The sequence below is a fragment of the Carassius carassius genome, chromosome 23 (assembly GCF_963082965.1).
Source record: "Carassius carassius chromosome 23, fCarCar2.1, whole genome shotgun sequence".
Lineage (NCBI taxonomy): Eukaryota > Metazoa > Chordata > Actinopteri > Cypriniformes > Cyprinidae > Carassius > Carassius carassius.
In genome coordinates, this window is record NC_081777.1 from 9,481,917 (window position 1) to 9,498,355 (window position 16,439).

Below are 16,439 nucleotides of genomic sequence, written 5' to 3' on the forward strand. Positions count from 1 at the left end.
GGGCGGAGCAGAGGACCCCCACAGCCGAGCAGACGGGACAGAAGCCCACCAGGGCGGAGCAGAGGACCACCACAGCCGAGCAGACGGGACAGAAGCCCACCAGGGCGAAGCAGAGGACCACCACAGTGGAGTCAATGGCACCGGACCGCAAGTCTGCTCAGGTGGGACTGAAACAGAGAACATTGACAGGTTAATAGCGGCCTCCGTGGCCGTGATGAGATGGTAGCTGGCCTCCTTGGCCATTACAGGGCAGGCGGTTAGTTCATGGAGGACCTCCGTGGCCATGACAGGACAGACAGAGAGTTGGTGGATGGTCTCCGTAGCCCAGACCGGAATGAATGAGAGCTCATTGACGGCCTCCCTGGCCGTGACAGGATAGGACGAGAGCTCTGAGATGTGACGAGGCTCTGGGAGTTCGGCTGAGATGTGACGAGGCTCTGGTAGATCTTTGGTGATTTGATTGGGTTCATGAAGATCATTGATGACTTGACTTTGCTCATGAAGATCATTAATGACTTGACTTTGCTCATGAAGATCGTTGGTGACTTGACTTTGCTCATGAAGATCGTTGGTGACTTGACTTTGCTCATGAAGATCGTTGGTGACTTGACTTTGCTCATGAAAATCGTTGGTGACTTGACTTTGCTCATGAAAATCGTTGGTGACTTGACTTGGTTCCTGAGGATCAACTGTGACTTGACTTAGTTCATGGAGGTTAATGGTGACTTGACTTTGCTCATGAAGATCATTGATGACTTGACTTTGCTCATGAAGATCATTGATGACTTGACTTTGCTCATGAAGATCATTGATGACTTGACTTTGCTCATGAAGATCATTGATGACTTGACTTTGCTCATGAAGATCATTGATGACTTGACTTTGCTCATGAAGATCATTGATGACTTGACTTTGCTCATGAAGATCATTGATGACTTGACTTAGTTCACGGAGGTTAATGGTGACTTGACTTTGCTCATGAACGTTAATGTTGACTTGACTTTGCTCATGAACGTTAATGTTGACTTGACTTTGCTCATGAAGGTTAATGGTGACTTGACTTTGCTCATGAAGGTTAATGGTGACTTGACTTTGCTCATGAAGGTTAATGGTGACTTGACTTTGCTCATGAAAATCGTTGGTGACTTGACTTGGTTCCTGAGGATCAACTGTGACTTGACTTTGCTCATGAAGGTTAATGGTGACTTGACTTTGCTCATGAAGATCATTGGTGACTTGACTTTGCTCATGAAGATCATTGATGACTTGACTTTGCTCATGAAGATCATTGATGACTTGACTTTGCTCATGAAGATCATTGATGACTTGACTTTGCTCATGAAGATCATTGATGACTTGACTTTGCTCATGAAGATCATTGATGACTTGACTTTGCTCATGAAGATCATTGATGACTTGACTTTGCTCATGAAGATCATTGATGACTTTAATCGGTCCTTGAAGATCACCAGTGACTTGACTCTGTCTATGAAGAACACCAGTGACTAGCCTTGGCTCTGGAAAGTCCATGGTGACTAGCCCTGACTCTGGAAAGTCCATGGTGACTAGCCCTGACTCTGGAAAGTCCATGGTGACTAGCCCTGACTCTGGAAAGTCCATGGTGACTAGCCCTGACTCTGGAGAGTTCACCGGAACCTGACTCGACTCTGGAGAGTTCACCGGAACCTGACTCGACTCTGGAGAGTTCACCGGAACCTGACTCGACTCTGGAGAGTTCACCGGAACCTGACTCGACTCTGGAGAGTTCACCGGAACCTGACTCGACTCTGGAGAGTTCACCGGAAGCTGACTCGACTCTGGAGAGTTCACCGGAAGCTGACTCGACTCTGGAGAGTTCACCGGAAGCTGACTCGACTCTGGAGAGTTCACCGGAAGCTGACTCGACTCTGGAGAGTTCACCGGAACCTGACTCGACTATGGAGAGTTCACCGGAACCTGACTCGACTCTGGAGAGTTCACCGGAACCTGACTCGACTCTGGAGAGTTCACCGGAACCTGACTCGACTCTGGAGAGTTCACCGGAACCTGACTCGACTCTGGAGAGTTCACCGGAACCTGACTCGACTCTGGAGAGTTCACCGGAACCTGACTCGACTCTGGAGAGTTCACCGGAACCTGACTCGACTCTGGAGAGTTCACTGGAACCTGACTCGACTCTGGAGAGTTCACTGGAACCTGACTCGACTCTGGAGAGTTCACTGGAACCTGACTCGGCTCTGGAGAGTTCACTTGAACCTGACTCGACTCATGAAATTTCACTGTTGTTTTACTTGACTTTTGGGTGTTAGTAGTGACTTGACCTGACTCTGGAAAGTCGACGGGGCTGGCGGCCATCTTGTGCAGTGTCGCTGGGCTGGTGGCCATCTTATGCAGTGGCGCTGGGCTGGCGGCCATGACGTGAGTGAGTCCAGGGTCCTGTGCCTCTGCGACACCCACAGTGAATGTTGAGCCAACAATCAGCAGTGCATAGTCCATAAACTGACTAAGAGATGAGCGGGGACCCTCACTGATTACCCGTGACCTTAGTGGTTCATTTAGCCCATCACAAAAAAAGTCAATCAGCACAAAATCCGGCAGATCAGAGAAAAAGGTGAGGCCTAAGTACTCTTGTACATAATCCTCGAGTGATCCAGTGCCCTGCTTGAGGGCTAATAGGCTTGCCATCTCCATACCTGACCAGTGTCCACACAAAAAGCTGCTGGATCCTGAGTGGCGAAGTCTTCTGTAATGATGAGCCAGAGACGTTCGGATCCAAATGCAGCGCTTTATTAAAGAATGGTCAAACAGGCAGAAATCAGGAATGGCGTCAGGTGTGTCAGGGATAACCAGAGTCGAAACCAGAAACAAGCAGAGATCGGGGCAGGCAGCAGAGAATCAGAGTCGGAGTAATCAGTCCGAAGATCAAACACGGGAATGACAAAACACAGGGAGAAACGCTCGGAAATGTTAGACAGGCTAGACAAGACTTCGCATTGAGTGAGAGTGAGTGTGCTGCTTTTATGTGTGTGTGTAAATGAGGTGCAGGTGTGGCAAGGAAATTGGCTGATGAATGAGGTGCAGGTGTGGCAGGGTGATTGTGATGCAGTGACTCATGGGTAATGTAGTTCGGGTGTGGTGCATCAGTATGAGAGGTGCTAGTGTCCAAGTGATATCTGGTGGTTGATGGGTGGAATGGTCCTGAGTGGAGTGCCCTCTAATGAAGTTCATGGGCACTCCATCTAATAATCGTGACAAAACCCAGGCCTGGTCCTCTCTCGTCCTTCACTGTCGTCGCTCCAGTTTTATATCCTTCCATCTCCTCCGTGGGACTCAAGACCGGTGGGTCGAGCAGGTGTCGCTCATCTCCAATCACTCCACCGGCCTCGCCCGGTTCCCACGGCTCTCGGCCCCGCCCCACTCATCACATATATATATATATATATATATATATATATATACATATATATATATATATACATATATATATATATATATATATATACAGTACAGACCAAAAGTTTGGACACACTTTCTCATTCATAGAGTTTTCTTTATTTTCATGATTTCATGAATCTAATTGTAGATTCACACTGAAGGCATCAAAACTATGAATTAACGCATGTGGAATTATATATGGAATTATCTACATAACAAAAAAAGTGTGAAACAACTGAAAATATGTCATATTCTAAGTTCTTTAAAGTAGCCACCTTTTGCTTTGATTACTGCTTTGCACACTCTTGGCATTCTCTTGATGAGCTTCAAGAGGTAGTCACCTGAAATGGTCTTCCAACAGTCTTGAAGGAGTTCCCCGAGAGATGCTTAGCACTTGTTGGCCCTTTTGCCTTCTGTCTGCGGTCCAGCTCACACCTAAACCATCTCGACTGGGTTCAGGTCCGGTGACTGTGGAGGCCAGGTCATCTGGCGCAGCACCCCATCACTCTCCTCCTTGGTCAAATAGCCCTTGATGCCTTCAGTGTGACTCTACAATTTTCATAGTCATGAAAATAAAGAAAACTCTTTGAATGAGAAGGTGTGTCCAAACTTTTGGTCTGTACTGTATATATATGTCATATCAAGGATTGTAACAAAGGTGTCAAACAAACCAATCGACGATACAGATTTTACGATTGCTATGACAGTTCAATACAGTTCATTTCAATACTTTTAACAATTTTCCAAAACTCTTAACACAGTTATCACTACATCCGCCTCTGTAAACTATACTATTAACACATTTCTTGTTGCTTTAACACAAAATGCATACAATTAACACAAATTTAAAATGCTTGAACTTCTTTTACACACAAGCTCAAACAAGACCAAAACAATGGATTTTTACTGCCAAATTTACCAATGATTTAACACTGTATGTCAGAACAGATAACACCATGTTCTAAACCTAACCTTACAGGCTTAAGTCAAGGTAAACAGCTGTTCATATTGTGAATTGAAACACAAATATATTCCCTGTATTTTATTCCATTGCTAATGAGAAACAGCTTATTGAAGTTATGCAAATATTTAAATCACAGCTGATTCCCATCTAGGAAGCACACTCAGGTGTTGAGGTTCTTTCAATCACATGATCATATGTTCTAAAAGAGGACTCTTTGGGCTGATCTTGTGTGGAAAAGAAACAATATAGAGCAACACAAAGAAAGAAAGAAAGAAAGAAAGAAAGAAAGAAAGAAAGAATGCCTGCAAGAGGGAGAGGAAGACGAGTACCAGGACAAGGGAGAGGAGTGGGGCAAGGACAAGGGCAAGGGAGAAGAGTGGGGCAAGGACAAGGGAGAGGAGTGGGGCAAGGGCAAGGACAAGGACCAGGGAGAGGAGTGGGGCAAGGACAAGGGAGAGGAGTGGGGCAAGGACAAGGACGAGACAGAGGAGTGGGGCGAGGGAGAGGAGTTAGAATGCGTGGTGGCGCTCAAAGAAGGACCAGAGCTAGGGTAACTGATCAAATAAGAGCAACTATCATTGACCATGTCATAAACCATGGGCTATCATATAGAGAGGCTGGTGAACGAGTACAACCAAATCTCAGCCGGGACACAGTGGCATCCATTGTCCGTATTTTCAGAGAAACCAACAGGTAGGATATTGCTTCTCCTACAGCAAAGTGTACTGTAAATACTGTAATATTACCATTTACAGTATTAGAGTGACTGTATGCCTCCGGTCTCTAATATGTAACTGTATTTTGTTCCTCTAAGGATTCAACGTCTACCTCCCTCAGGGGGCAGAGGAAAGCTCCTGAATGAAGAACAGGAACTTGCTATTGTCAACATGGTGATTGCTGACAATGAAATAAAACTGAAGGACATTCAGTCCAGAGTTGTAGAGGACAACCTTGTCTTTGGGAACATTGCAGCAATCAGCATAACATCCATTTCTCGGACTCTAGCTAAACACAGAGTCCTAATGAAACAACTATACAAAGTTCCTTTTGAAAGGAACAGTGAGCGCATCAAAGAACTCCGTCACCAATACGTCCAGGTAAGGTTATGCAATACAGTCATTACTGTACTATACACAGTGTGTTTTGCAGTAAACCACTCTATAAACCTGGAGTACATTAGGACATACAGTAGATATACAGTACAGCACAGCATGTACATACACTGTGTCTAATTACTTTCAGAGAGTCATGGAGTTGGAGGCCAATCAAGTCCCACATGAAATTATCTATGTTGACGAGGCTGGCTTCAACTTGGCGAAAAGGCGTCGCCGTGGGAGAAACATAATTGGCAAAAGGGCCACAGTTACCGTGCCGGGCCAGAGAGGAGACAACATCACCATGTGTGCCGCAATCTCCAACAATGGTGCACTCCTGCATAAATGTGAGATTGGCCCCTACAACACCGACCGCCTTCTCCTATTTTTAGAAGACCTGCACGAAAGATTGGTGCCAGAGGTAGAAAGGGGACAGGTGGGAGACCACTTGCCAATATATGTGATCACATGGGACAATGTGGCATTCCACCATTCCCGTGCAGTCACAGCATGGTTTGACTCCCATCCTAGGATGGTGTCCCTTTTCCTTGCTCCTTACTCCCCTTTCCTCAACCCCATTGAGGAGTTTTTCTCATCCTGGAGATGAAAGGTTTTTGACCATCGCCCACATGACCAAATGTCCCTCCTGGATGCAATGGATGCTGCATGCCAAGACATCACAGCTGAACACTGCCAGGGGTGGATAAGGCATGCAAAAAGATTCTTCCCACGATGCCTTGCCAGAGAAGATATCAGGTGTGATGTGGATGAGAACATGTGGCCAAATGCAGAAGACCGGGCAGATTAGAAGTTTACTTTGTTTTTTTAAATTATTATTCCGGTGCTTTTTCTGTTTGTATATCTTGCAGTAATGTCCTTTTGCAAATAAAGTCTTTACTGCAGCAATTCTGTCTCTGTCTTTTTTTTAGAACTGTAACTGTACATTCTATAAAGCTACTCTGAGATGGTCATTCATTTTTTGTGACAAAATGCATGCATTTACTAAACCCAACAAAACAAAAATGTAGAGAGGCTTCAAAAGAAACTACAGTGCAAAACACAATCTCTGATCAATACAATATACTGTACTGTCCATTGTATAAGGGCAGACCTGTCACATAAAATAATGCAGTTTCTGTAATTTCAGCTGATGATAGTGTTTTTTTTTTGTCATTGTGTTATGATTGACTAAATGTTCCTGTTGGAAGAGAACATGTGTTAGTGTTTTGAATAATTATTTGATTTTGAAACATGTTTGCAGTGTTTTGGTAGACACAGTGTATTGTGTTAGTGTATTATTGTATTTTGAAAATTAGATTTGGAGTTTAGTTTACAATGTGTGATTTTGAGCATAAAATTAACCATTTTGCCAATTGTGTGTTTTAGGTGTGTTGGTGTGTTAAGAGTTTAGGAAATTTGTTAAATGTATTGAAAAATCTGTCATAGCGATTGTAAAAAACTGTAACACATTTAACTAGAAAGAGATTATAGTTATCTATAAACATTACACAAGTTAAAGAACATAATGATACTGTTTACTGTTGTAATGTAACAAAGCATATAAGATTAAAACTGACTGGGGCTGCAGATTAGCCACTGGCTAGAAGCATGCATGAAGAGCACCTGTAATGTTATTCTGCATTGTCCCTGTGAAATAAAGAACTAAATAAACATGTTTGCAAGTGTGTATCAAAGTAAACACTCCAATGCGTTCCGAAACTTTGATTCATTCAAATACATTCTAAATCATGCTAGCAACATGTTAAAACAATGCCAGAAACATGTTAGAATGGTAGTATGTACTAACAGGATGCCAGTAATGTGCTAGTGACATGCTAAACCATGCTAAACATGTTAGCAACACCTAGCAAACATAGCACAACACAGACATGCTAACTGCTAGTTTAACATGTCAGCAATCCCTAAATTAATTTGTCTGATGTGGTGTACAGTGCACTAATTGTGTCTAAAGTGGTTTATTAAGGACTGAACTGGTTTCATGTGGTTTTATGAGTGTCTGTTGAGGTTTGAATGGGTTCTGAAGTGGTCTAATATTGTCTCTCTAAGTTTTTATTGGTTGTCCTGTCTTCTTCTGACTTTCTGTCTACACATCCGACTGTAAAATCTTCTCACTTCAAGCCTTTAAACAATTTTATACTTTTTGCCAGCTAAGTTTGTCATCAAACTTTATCTAGTTAAACATTGGGCCTTATTTATCAATTAAACATAGAAACGAGTGCAGATCTAAGTGCACAGATCAACTTACAACAGTGTTCACATGTGATTCAAACATTCATATGCCGCAAGTCAGAATGATCATGAAAATACTGGTGGAATATCATGTTCATTTGACTATAACGAGGAAAGATAAATTGCTCCAAAAACACACATTAATCTTGTAATTGCAAATATTAATGCATTAAAAAACAGTAAATATAGCAAAACTTTTCCAAACATTATAAACATACAGCCTATTTAGTTCCCCTTGCTCCACAACAAATAGGCTACTTTAAATTCAATGGCATTACTGAACAAGAATGAAAAATAAGTAGCTATAAAATTGTATATTAAACTATAAAATAAAACACAAATTAAGCTAGTGACATTCATTGTGCGCTTGCTTAGACCTTTGTTGTGATAAACAGTAAAGTGCGTTCAGCTGAATTCAATTTCCATTTTGTCGGGTTTAAAAAGATTAGTATACCGTGGCAGCGGTCGCAGCAGCCCTCCAGTTAAGCCCTCCTCGTGTGAAGACCGAAGAGTGTAAAGACCATCGACTCTACCGTGCGACTCCACCGGGCAGGGACACCGGCAGGGAATATAAGTATTGTTTTGATTAATCTCTTTTTCCTTCTCCTTATTTCATTTCTATTTCAGTTGTTTTTTGTTTATAACCAAATCTTACTATGTGTTTCCAGATCCCTACTATCACTACCACTCGCAAACCACACATCACACAATGTAGACAGCGCAATCTTAACAATCTGCACACTTTGCCTATATCTGCTAATACACTACTTTCTTTTTCTATTGGTCTCTGGAAATGCCAGTCTGCTGTAAACAAAGCCGATTTTATTACTTCTATTATTAGTCATTCAAAGCTTAATCTCATGGCCCTAACAGAGACCTGGATCAAACCAGAGGACACTGCTACACCTGCAGCACTCTCCAATAATTTCATATTTTCCCACTCCCCCCCGTTTGACTGGAAGAGGTGGAGGTACTGATCTGCTCATCTCTAATGATTGGAAATTTAATTCTTTACCATCTTTGGGTATCAAGAGCTCCTTTGAATCTCATTCAGTTACTGTTACCTACCCTTTTAAAATACATTTTGTAGTTGTCTATCGACCCCCAGGACCACTGGGTAACTTTTTGGATGAATTAAATGTGTTGCTCTCAACCTTTTCTGAGGATGGTACTCCCCTAGTTATGCTTGGAGATTTCAACATCCATCTAGATAAACCTCTGTTTGCTGATTTCCACACTCTGCTTGCCTCTTTTGATCTCAACCGAGTGTCAACTACTGCTACTCACAAATCAGGCAACCAACTGGACCTTATTCATACACAACACTGCTCTACTGATCATGTTCTGGTTACTCCACTGCACACGTCGGATCACTTCCTCCTCACTCTTAACCTCAACATGGTCACTGCCACATCACTTACCCCTCCACATGTCATCTTTCGACGTAACCTACGCACACTTTCACCCTCCCAGCTATATGCAATGGTTTCATCTTCACTTCCTTCCCCTAAACTGTTTGCATCTTTGGATGCTAACAGTGCTACTGATACTTTCTGCTCCACTCTTACATCTTGTTTAGACACTGTTTGTCCCTTATCTTCCAGGCCAGCCCGTAACACCCCTTCTGCCCCTTGGTTATCTGATGTTCTACGTGAACACCGTTCTAAGCTTAGAGCTGCTGAAAGGGTGTGGCGCAAATCCAAAAGTACTACTGGCCTTAATGTGTATCAGTCACTCCTATCTTCCTTCTCTGCTAATGTCTTCACTGCTAAAATGACATACTACCATAACAAAATTAAAAGCATGCTTTTTAAAACATTTTCCTCACTTCTTTGTCCTCCTCCTCCACCTCCTGCTTCATCTCTAATAGCTGATGACTTTGCAACGTTTTTCATTAATAAAATTAAACACATTATTGCACAATTTTCCACACCACAATCAGTCAAGCTTGTATCACCAGCAAACATACACTCATTTACATCCTTCTCTTCACTCTCTGAGGCAAAAGTCTCAAAACTCATCCTTTTCTAATCACCCTACTACTTGCCCGCTTGATCCTATTCCATCTCATCTCCTTCAAGCCATTTCTCCTGCAGTTGAACCTGCACTCACTCACATCATCAACACATCCCTCAACACTGGTGTTTTTCCCTCATCATTTAGACAGGCACGTATAACTCCACTACTTAAGAAACCCAACCTCAACCCATCTCTTTTCGAGAACTACAGACCAGTTTCCCTTCTTCCTTTCATTGCAAAAACACTTGAATGAGCTGTGTTCAACCAAGTCTCTACATTTCTCACAAACAACAACCTCCTTGACAGCAACCAATCAGGCTTAAGAAGTGGACATTCAACTGAGACGGCCTTGCTCTCAGTTGTTGAAGCTCTAAGACTGGCAAGAGCAGATTCCAAATCTTCAGTACTTATCCTGCTTGATCTGTCCGCTGCTTTTGACACGGTTAACCACCAGCTCCTCCTACTGGCAAAAGGCATCTCAGGAACCACACTTCAATGGTTTGAGTCTTACCTATCAGATAGGTCCTGATAGGTCCTTCAAAGTATCTTGGAGAGGTGAGGTGTCCAAGTCACAACATCTAACTACTGGGGTGCCTCAGGGCTCAGTTCTTGGACCACTTCTCTTCTCTGTTTACATGGCATCATTAGGTTCTGTCATTCAGAAACATGGCTTTTCATACCACTGCTATGCTGATGACACTCAACTCTACCTCTCATTCCATCCTGATGATCCGACGGTTGCTATTCGCATCTCAGCTTGTCTAACAGACATTTCTTCCTGGATGATGGACCATCACCTTCAACTCAACCTTGCCAAGACAGAACTGCTTGTGATTCCAGCAAACCCATCGTTTCATCACAATTTCACCATCAAGTTAGGCACATCAACCATAACTCGTTCAAAAACAGCTAGAAGCCTTGGAGTTATGATTGATGATCAGCTGACTTTCTCAGACCACAGATTTGCTTTATTCAACATCAAGAAGATCAAGCCCTTTCTTTCGAAACATGCTGCACAACTCCTTGTTCAAGCACTTGTTCTGTCCAGGATGGACTATTGCAATGCCCTCTTGGCAGGTCTTCCAGCCAATTCTATCAAACCTTTACAATTAATTCAAAACGCGGCATCAAGATTAATTTTTAATGAGCCAAAAAGAATACACGTCACACCTCCGTTTATCAATTTGCACTGGCTTCCAATAGCTGCTCGCATAAAATTCAAGGCATTAATTTTTGCCTACAAATTTGCCTAAATTTGTTACTTCAGACTTATGTGCCCTCTAGAAGCTTGCGTTCTGCAAGTGAACGTCGCTTGATTGTGCCATCCCAAAGAAGCACAAAGTCACTTTTACGGACTTTTAAATTAAATGTTCCCTCCTGGTTGAATGACCTCCCCAACTCAATCCGAGCAGCTGAGTCCTTAGCCATCTTCAAGAATCAGCTTAAAACACATCTCTTCCATCTTTATTTGACCCTCTAACTTTAACACTCACTATTCTAATTCTATTCTTTAAAAAAATCTAACTACCTTTCTAATCTTTTTGTATTTTATTTTATTTTCATTTATTATGCAATTGTATGTGTGTGTGTGTATGTGAAAAGATCTCTAACACTAGCTTGCTCTATTCTTTTTTTATTCTGTCGGTTTTGTTTTTTTATTTTTATTAATTTTTTTATTTATTATTTTTATTTTTTTTATTATTATATTATTTAAAATCCCATGTTAGGTGTACTGTGTTAACCTAACTGAGACTTGTTATAGCACTTATATATCATTGCTCTTTTTGTTGTTTTTGATTGCTTCCACTGTCCTCATCTGTAAGTCGCTTTGGATAAAAGACTCTGCTAAATGTATAAATGTAAATGTAATGTTTCCTCCATTCACAGAAGCACTGCTCTCTTACTGGTTGGCGATCGCTTAATGTGCTTCGGTTGTTGGTCAAGAAAGTAATCTAAATGAACAAAATGTTGTCATAATTCTCCACATGATTTACTATGATGCAGACATGTTCAGGCTAATTACTCAAAAACTTGCATACACCAGTTGCTGGGTGTAGAAACAACCATACTTTTCTATCGTACGTTCATTTCTTAAAGGTGACCTATTATGCCCCTTTTCACAAGATGTAGCCTTTGTATCTGATGTCCCCAAAGTGTGTATGTGAAGTTTTAGCTCAAAAAACCCTTCAGATTTTTAGGGTATGAGCCAAACACACCATTTTTGTGTTTATCCCTTTAAATGCAAATTAGCTGTTCTCCCAACCCCCTTTTCAGAAGAGGGCAAAGCTTCAAGAGCTCATGCTCTGGCATATAAATAAACATTCCACTATTAGTACAAGCTTGCTATCTTTCCAGAAAACGTACTCATTTTAAAAGTCAGAAATCTTGCTGTACATGTGCATTTATGAATTACACTGATGAGGAGCATGGCAAATAACAACACAGCTGGCCTCATGGTGCCTTGGCGGGCTTTCACAAACTTCCCACTTGTTATTATGAGCTTGAAAAAATCAAGCGATCTACTTCACATTGCTTTTACATACAATTTTTAAATACTGTACCACATTTAGGCCATCCTTAAAAATATTCTTGTTTGCCGTAACCCGACCGACCATGTCAATTTAGGACCGACTTAATTGTAATTTTTTTTTTTTTGCTTTTAGTCTCACCGACTTGACGATTGTAAATTTGCGTTAAGACCGACCAATTTTATTTTTACTCTTCAAACAACTAATACAAAAGCAATAAAATAATATTAATTATATTTAAATATTGTAAATATATAAATTTCCTAGGCCTAAATACAAACGAAGGCTATCTTCCTTAATTAAAAAAACCTGTGACGTCATCTATGTTTACACTCTGGCCTGTGCGTTCGCTTCGTCTCATATTCTCATTCACTGTCAGAGTCAACGGTATGCACTTGGTAATGATGGCTGCGGCTGCAGTAAACAAAATGTTCGTGGTCACTGTTCAAAGTCATACGGGTTCGGGCACCATAATACATCTAAAAAAATGCATTAAAACAGCTCGACACCGCTTTAACTTGGCACGAAGTTCTGGAAAAACTGTGCCCAGATTTTTTTCCCATCCCTTTTCCCGTCTAGTCTAAAACTTCAAAACTCTATTGCACGAATCGATTGGACCAACCAACACAAGTTCCAAAAACGAAAATAGGAAACTGATTTTAACGACCTTCTCTCGGAGCGCGTCCAGGATTTTTTTTTTTTTTTGGAGCACGTCCAGTTTTTTTTTTTTTTTTGGAACACGCGTCACACGGCAACTGCAGCTTCGGAAACACGCATAACAGCAAATAATACTTCTGCACAATGTTTCTCTTTTTACAACAGAAATGTGAATTCTGCCGGTATTCAGACAGTCTCATGCATACGGATACAGATTCGGGCTAGAATCGCCTAGGGCTGTCAAAATTTTTTACTTAAATATGATTGTATTCGAATTTAAAATGCACAATTTCAGTTAGGGTGAAGAAAAGCTTTTTCCTTCTCTTCTGAGGCCTCAAGATAGCGCATCGAGCAAAATATTACTGCACGTTTATTCAAAGCATTAGAATACATGACTGTGAAAAAACAACATAATATTTAAAATAATTTTTATGAACCAATTATTATTAATTAAGTTGCTTAAAGAACTATAAACAAAACAGCGTCATGTATGCCTGCATTGTTAAATAAATAAAAAGGGCAGAAAACCAGTCACACACACAGAATTTTTTTTTTTCATTTAAAAACATGAGATGCAGTGGGATGGGGAACAAAAACATAACATAAAGTCTCGAGATATTTTTAGAAAATTAAATTAAATACATAAATTTTACATGTCTTTCTAAACATGCGGCTCTCTTGTGCGAGACGCGAGTCCAACAGTGTCCCTCTAGAAAATGCGCGAAATATGCATTCTGTGTGAACAGCTTGGTTTCAGTTTTGATGTAAACAAGATCTTCTACACATTGATGTTCTCTTTTTATTTCTAGTGGCTTCAACTGGATAGGCTAACGTATCTTTATAATGCAATGCCACATACATCGTCATCGCATCTCGTGCGCCACTGATAAAGATCAAGTATACTTCTGCCATCCGTACACTGTCTGCATTATGTCCTTTTCGTCATCCGCATGCGGGCATTTTTTGAGACCGCGCGGACGGTGAGCATAACCTACACGAGGTGAAAGATGAGACAGCAGCTACTGCGTGTCAAGCTCGTCCGCCTTTGAAAGTTGTGTAGACACGGCTGTGCGTTTTTACATTGGAATGTGGATTTTTATTTTAAATTCGACGAATATTCGAAATTCGTTTTGAAATCCCTAGAATCGCCTATGCGATTTTTTTGTTGTTGTTGACATTTTTAATCGTAAACACAGCCATGTTGAAGCCTGCAGTAAATGTTTTGCGTTATGGCAGTCCACTCTGCTTATTGTTTTTCGAAAATTTTGCATTCTTGTTTGTCATTGTGCACGTCACTTCACACCAATAAATCATCAGAAATATTGGTCTTTAGATTCGTCCTGCCTGTTGTCCATGGATTTACCTATATTTGGAGTTATTTGCCGTATAAAACTTATTTAGACATGCAAAATCGATTTTACAATCGATTCAATGAACACTTGTCACTCAAATCAAACAGGATTTTTTTCACAAAAGTGACAGCCCAAAAAAGCAAAGTAAACGGTCTCTCATTTTGCATTGATACCTAGTGGTGGATGTAAGTAAAACAGTATAACAGTAGCTCATTTTTTTTTCTTCTCACCTGAAATTCATGCAATAAACATGTTTTTGACCAAGTTTTTAATTTGTTTGTGGTCTATATAGCCTGCATCAAAATGAGGTTTGCAATGATGCGCCCGAAGGCACGGGTTGAAGACCCAGTCAGTGATGTCACGAAATGCTAATTAGTTGAAATTCATACCTACGTCATCACCATCACCAAATTTTTTTTTTTTTTTTACATTGAAACTTGAAAAAAAAAAATACAGACCGACCTACTGACCCTTTTTTTTTTTTTAAATTACTGTTACTGCAAACCAAAATATTTTTAAGGATGGCCTTACGATCATTCTGGTAGCACGTGGAGGCAGCATCAGAGAAAACAGGAAAAGCTTTAGAAACATTAGCCTTAAAGAGTGCCAAGAAGCTCTTTCAGAAAAGGCAATTTGGAAAACAAAATATGAATGAGGAAACAGTCCTCCATAAAATGCGCTGCACATATCTGAATATTTGGGTTGAACTGTTCTGGAACAGTGTTATTTCTAGTCGTGTCCTCTTTTGTAAGGCCAAACAACGTATTTTCACTTTCAAAATGAAACACAGTGTCTTCACAATATGGCGGCTGCGGTGGCAGAAACAATTAAGTTAAACCTTCTTTCTTTGTGTGAACATTTGAGCAGCATTATGCAGATCTTCCCACATCGTGATGTAGACGTGTGGGGGCGTGTTTGAACGAGCCGTTGTGTAGATTTAGTCGGCTAAAATCGTATAATATTTAGTAGACTAAAACTAGACTAAAACTAAAAACAATTCAGGTGATTAAAATAAACTAAAACCAAATGGCATTTTAGTCAAAAGACTATGATTAAAACTAAAAAAAAAAAAAAATTATGTCAAAATTAACACTGGTTTGATTTATTTGGATTATATATAAGTAAAAAAACAAAAAGAAAAAAAAATGAATGGGTGGATTTTTACCATTATATGCTGTTTGTTTTCGCAAACCGTGTCCACACAACTGTGTTTAAACACCTTATAGTGATTTTGCATATGTCCCGTTTAAATTAGTTATATTGTGTTTGAAAGCAAAACTATAAAATTTGTAATAAAAAAAAAAAAAGCGGTCTAAAATAAATGCACCTGTAAGTGGTTTCCTTTACTCATTACTAGTCATATTTAAACAAATGTTGAATAAAATGCATGGAATTGTTTACAAGCTGGTTATAAGTGATTACATGTTTTACCAATGATACACGTACAATTTGTGAATGAAAAGGCATGCTCAAACAGAAAATTAAGATATAACGTAACTGACAAACTGTTTTCTGGTGTTTCAGACAAATGTGTAAAACAGTTGGTTGAGTTGGTCAAGGCACCTGCGGTGAAAATCAAGCTTTTAATGTTGTGTATATGTCTGTGTGGTGTTTTTAATATATGCTTTAAAAGTATAAACCTACAACCTAGATCAAAATTATATTAGCATTGAACTTTAGCCAGTTTAATCCTTATTGCTGCAACCAACCAACCCGCCCCCCCCCCCCAAATATAGCACCCAGATCAATGTAACATTAGCACATGACAAAAGAAATTACAACCTAGTTACATTACAAATAGTTTTTCTTTAAATAGAAAACTATAAAGCTGTTTTAAGTTTAATGGTGTTACTCACAGTGTCCGCTCCGTGGTGTATAATATTTCCTAACACTGCCAGCTGATCAGCGCAGTCCTGCAGCACAGCACACGCTCTGAGCACATCTACAGACATCATACTGCTTAATCTGACCAGACAGAAGGGAAATAAAGGAAAATAAGTAACGGGTTCCTTTCGATCAAGCTAAAACAACAGACAAATCAACCGTGGAAAAAAAGAGCCACATGTTCTGCCGTAGTTACGGTATCCGTTGTCATGACAACACTTGTACACAGAACACATGTAAACTTTTTTTTTTTTTT

At 40.4% G+C, this 16,439-nt stretch overlaps 1 protein-coding gene and 1 long non-coding RNA gene across 3 annotated transcripts in view; both read right to left on the minus strand.

Annotated features, from left to right (window-relative positions):
- The window catches only part of iqcg (IQ motif containing G), a 53,137-nt gene extending 36,757 nt beyond the window's left edge, over window positions 1–16,380 (minus strand). For both annotated transcript variants that reach the window (XM_059507112.1, XM_059507111.1), the window contains exon 1: window positions 16,156–16,380. In XM_059507112.1, coding sequence (XP_059363095.1) covers window positions 16,156–16,254 — 99 coding nt within the window. In that variant the 5' untranslated portion in view covers window positions 16,255–16,380. The remainder of the gene's footprint in view (window positions 1–16,155) is intronic.
- The window catches only part of LOC132101326 (uncharacterized), a 963,607-nt gene that overhangs the window by 198,791 nt on the left and 748,377 nt on the right, over window positions 1–16,439 (minus strand). The gene's annotated exons all lie outside the window — the stretch shown is intronic.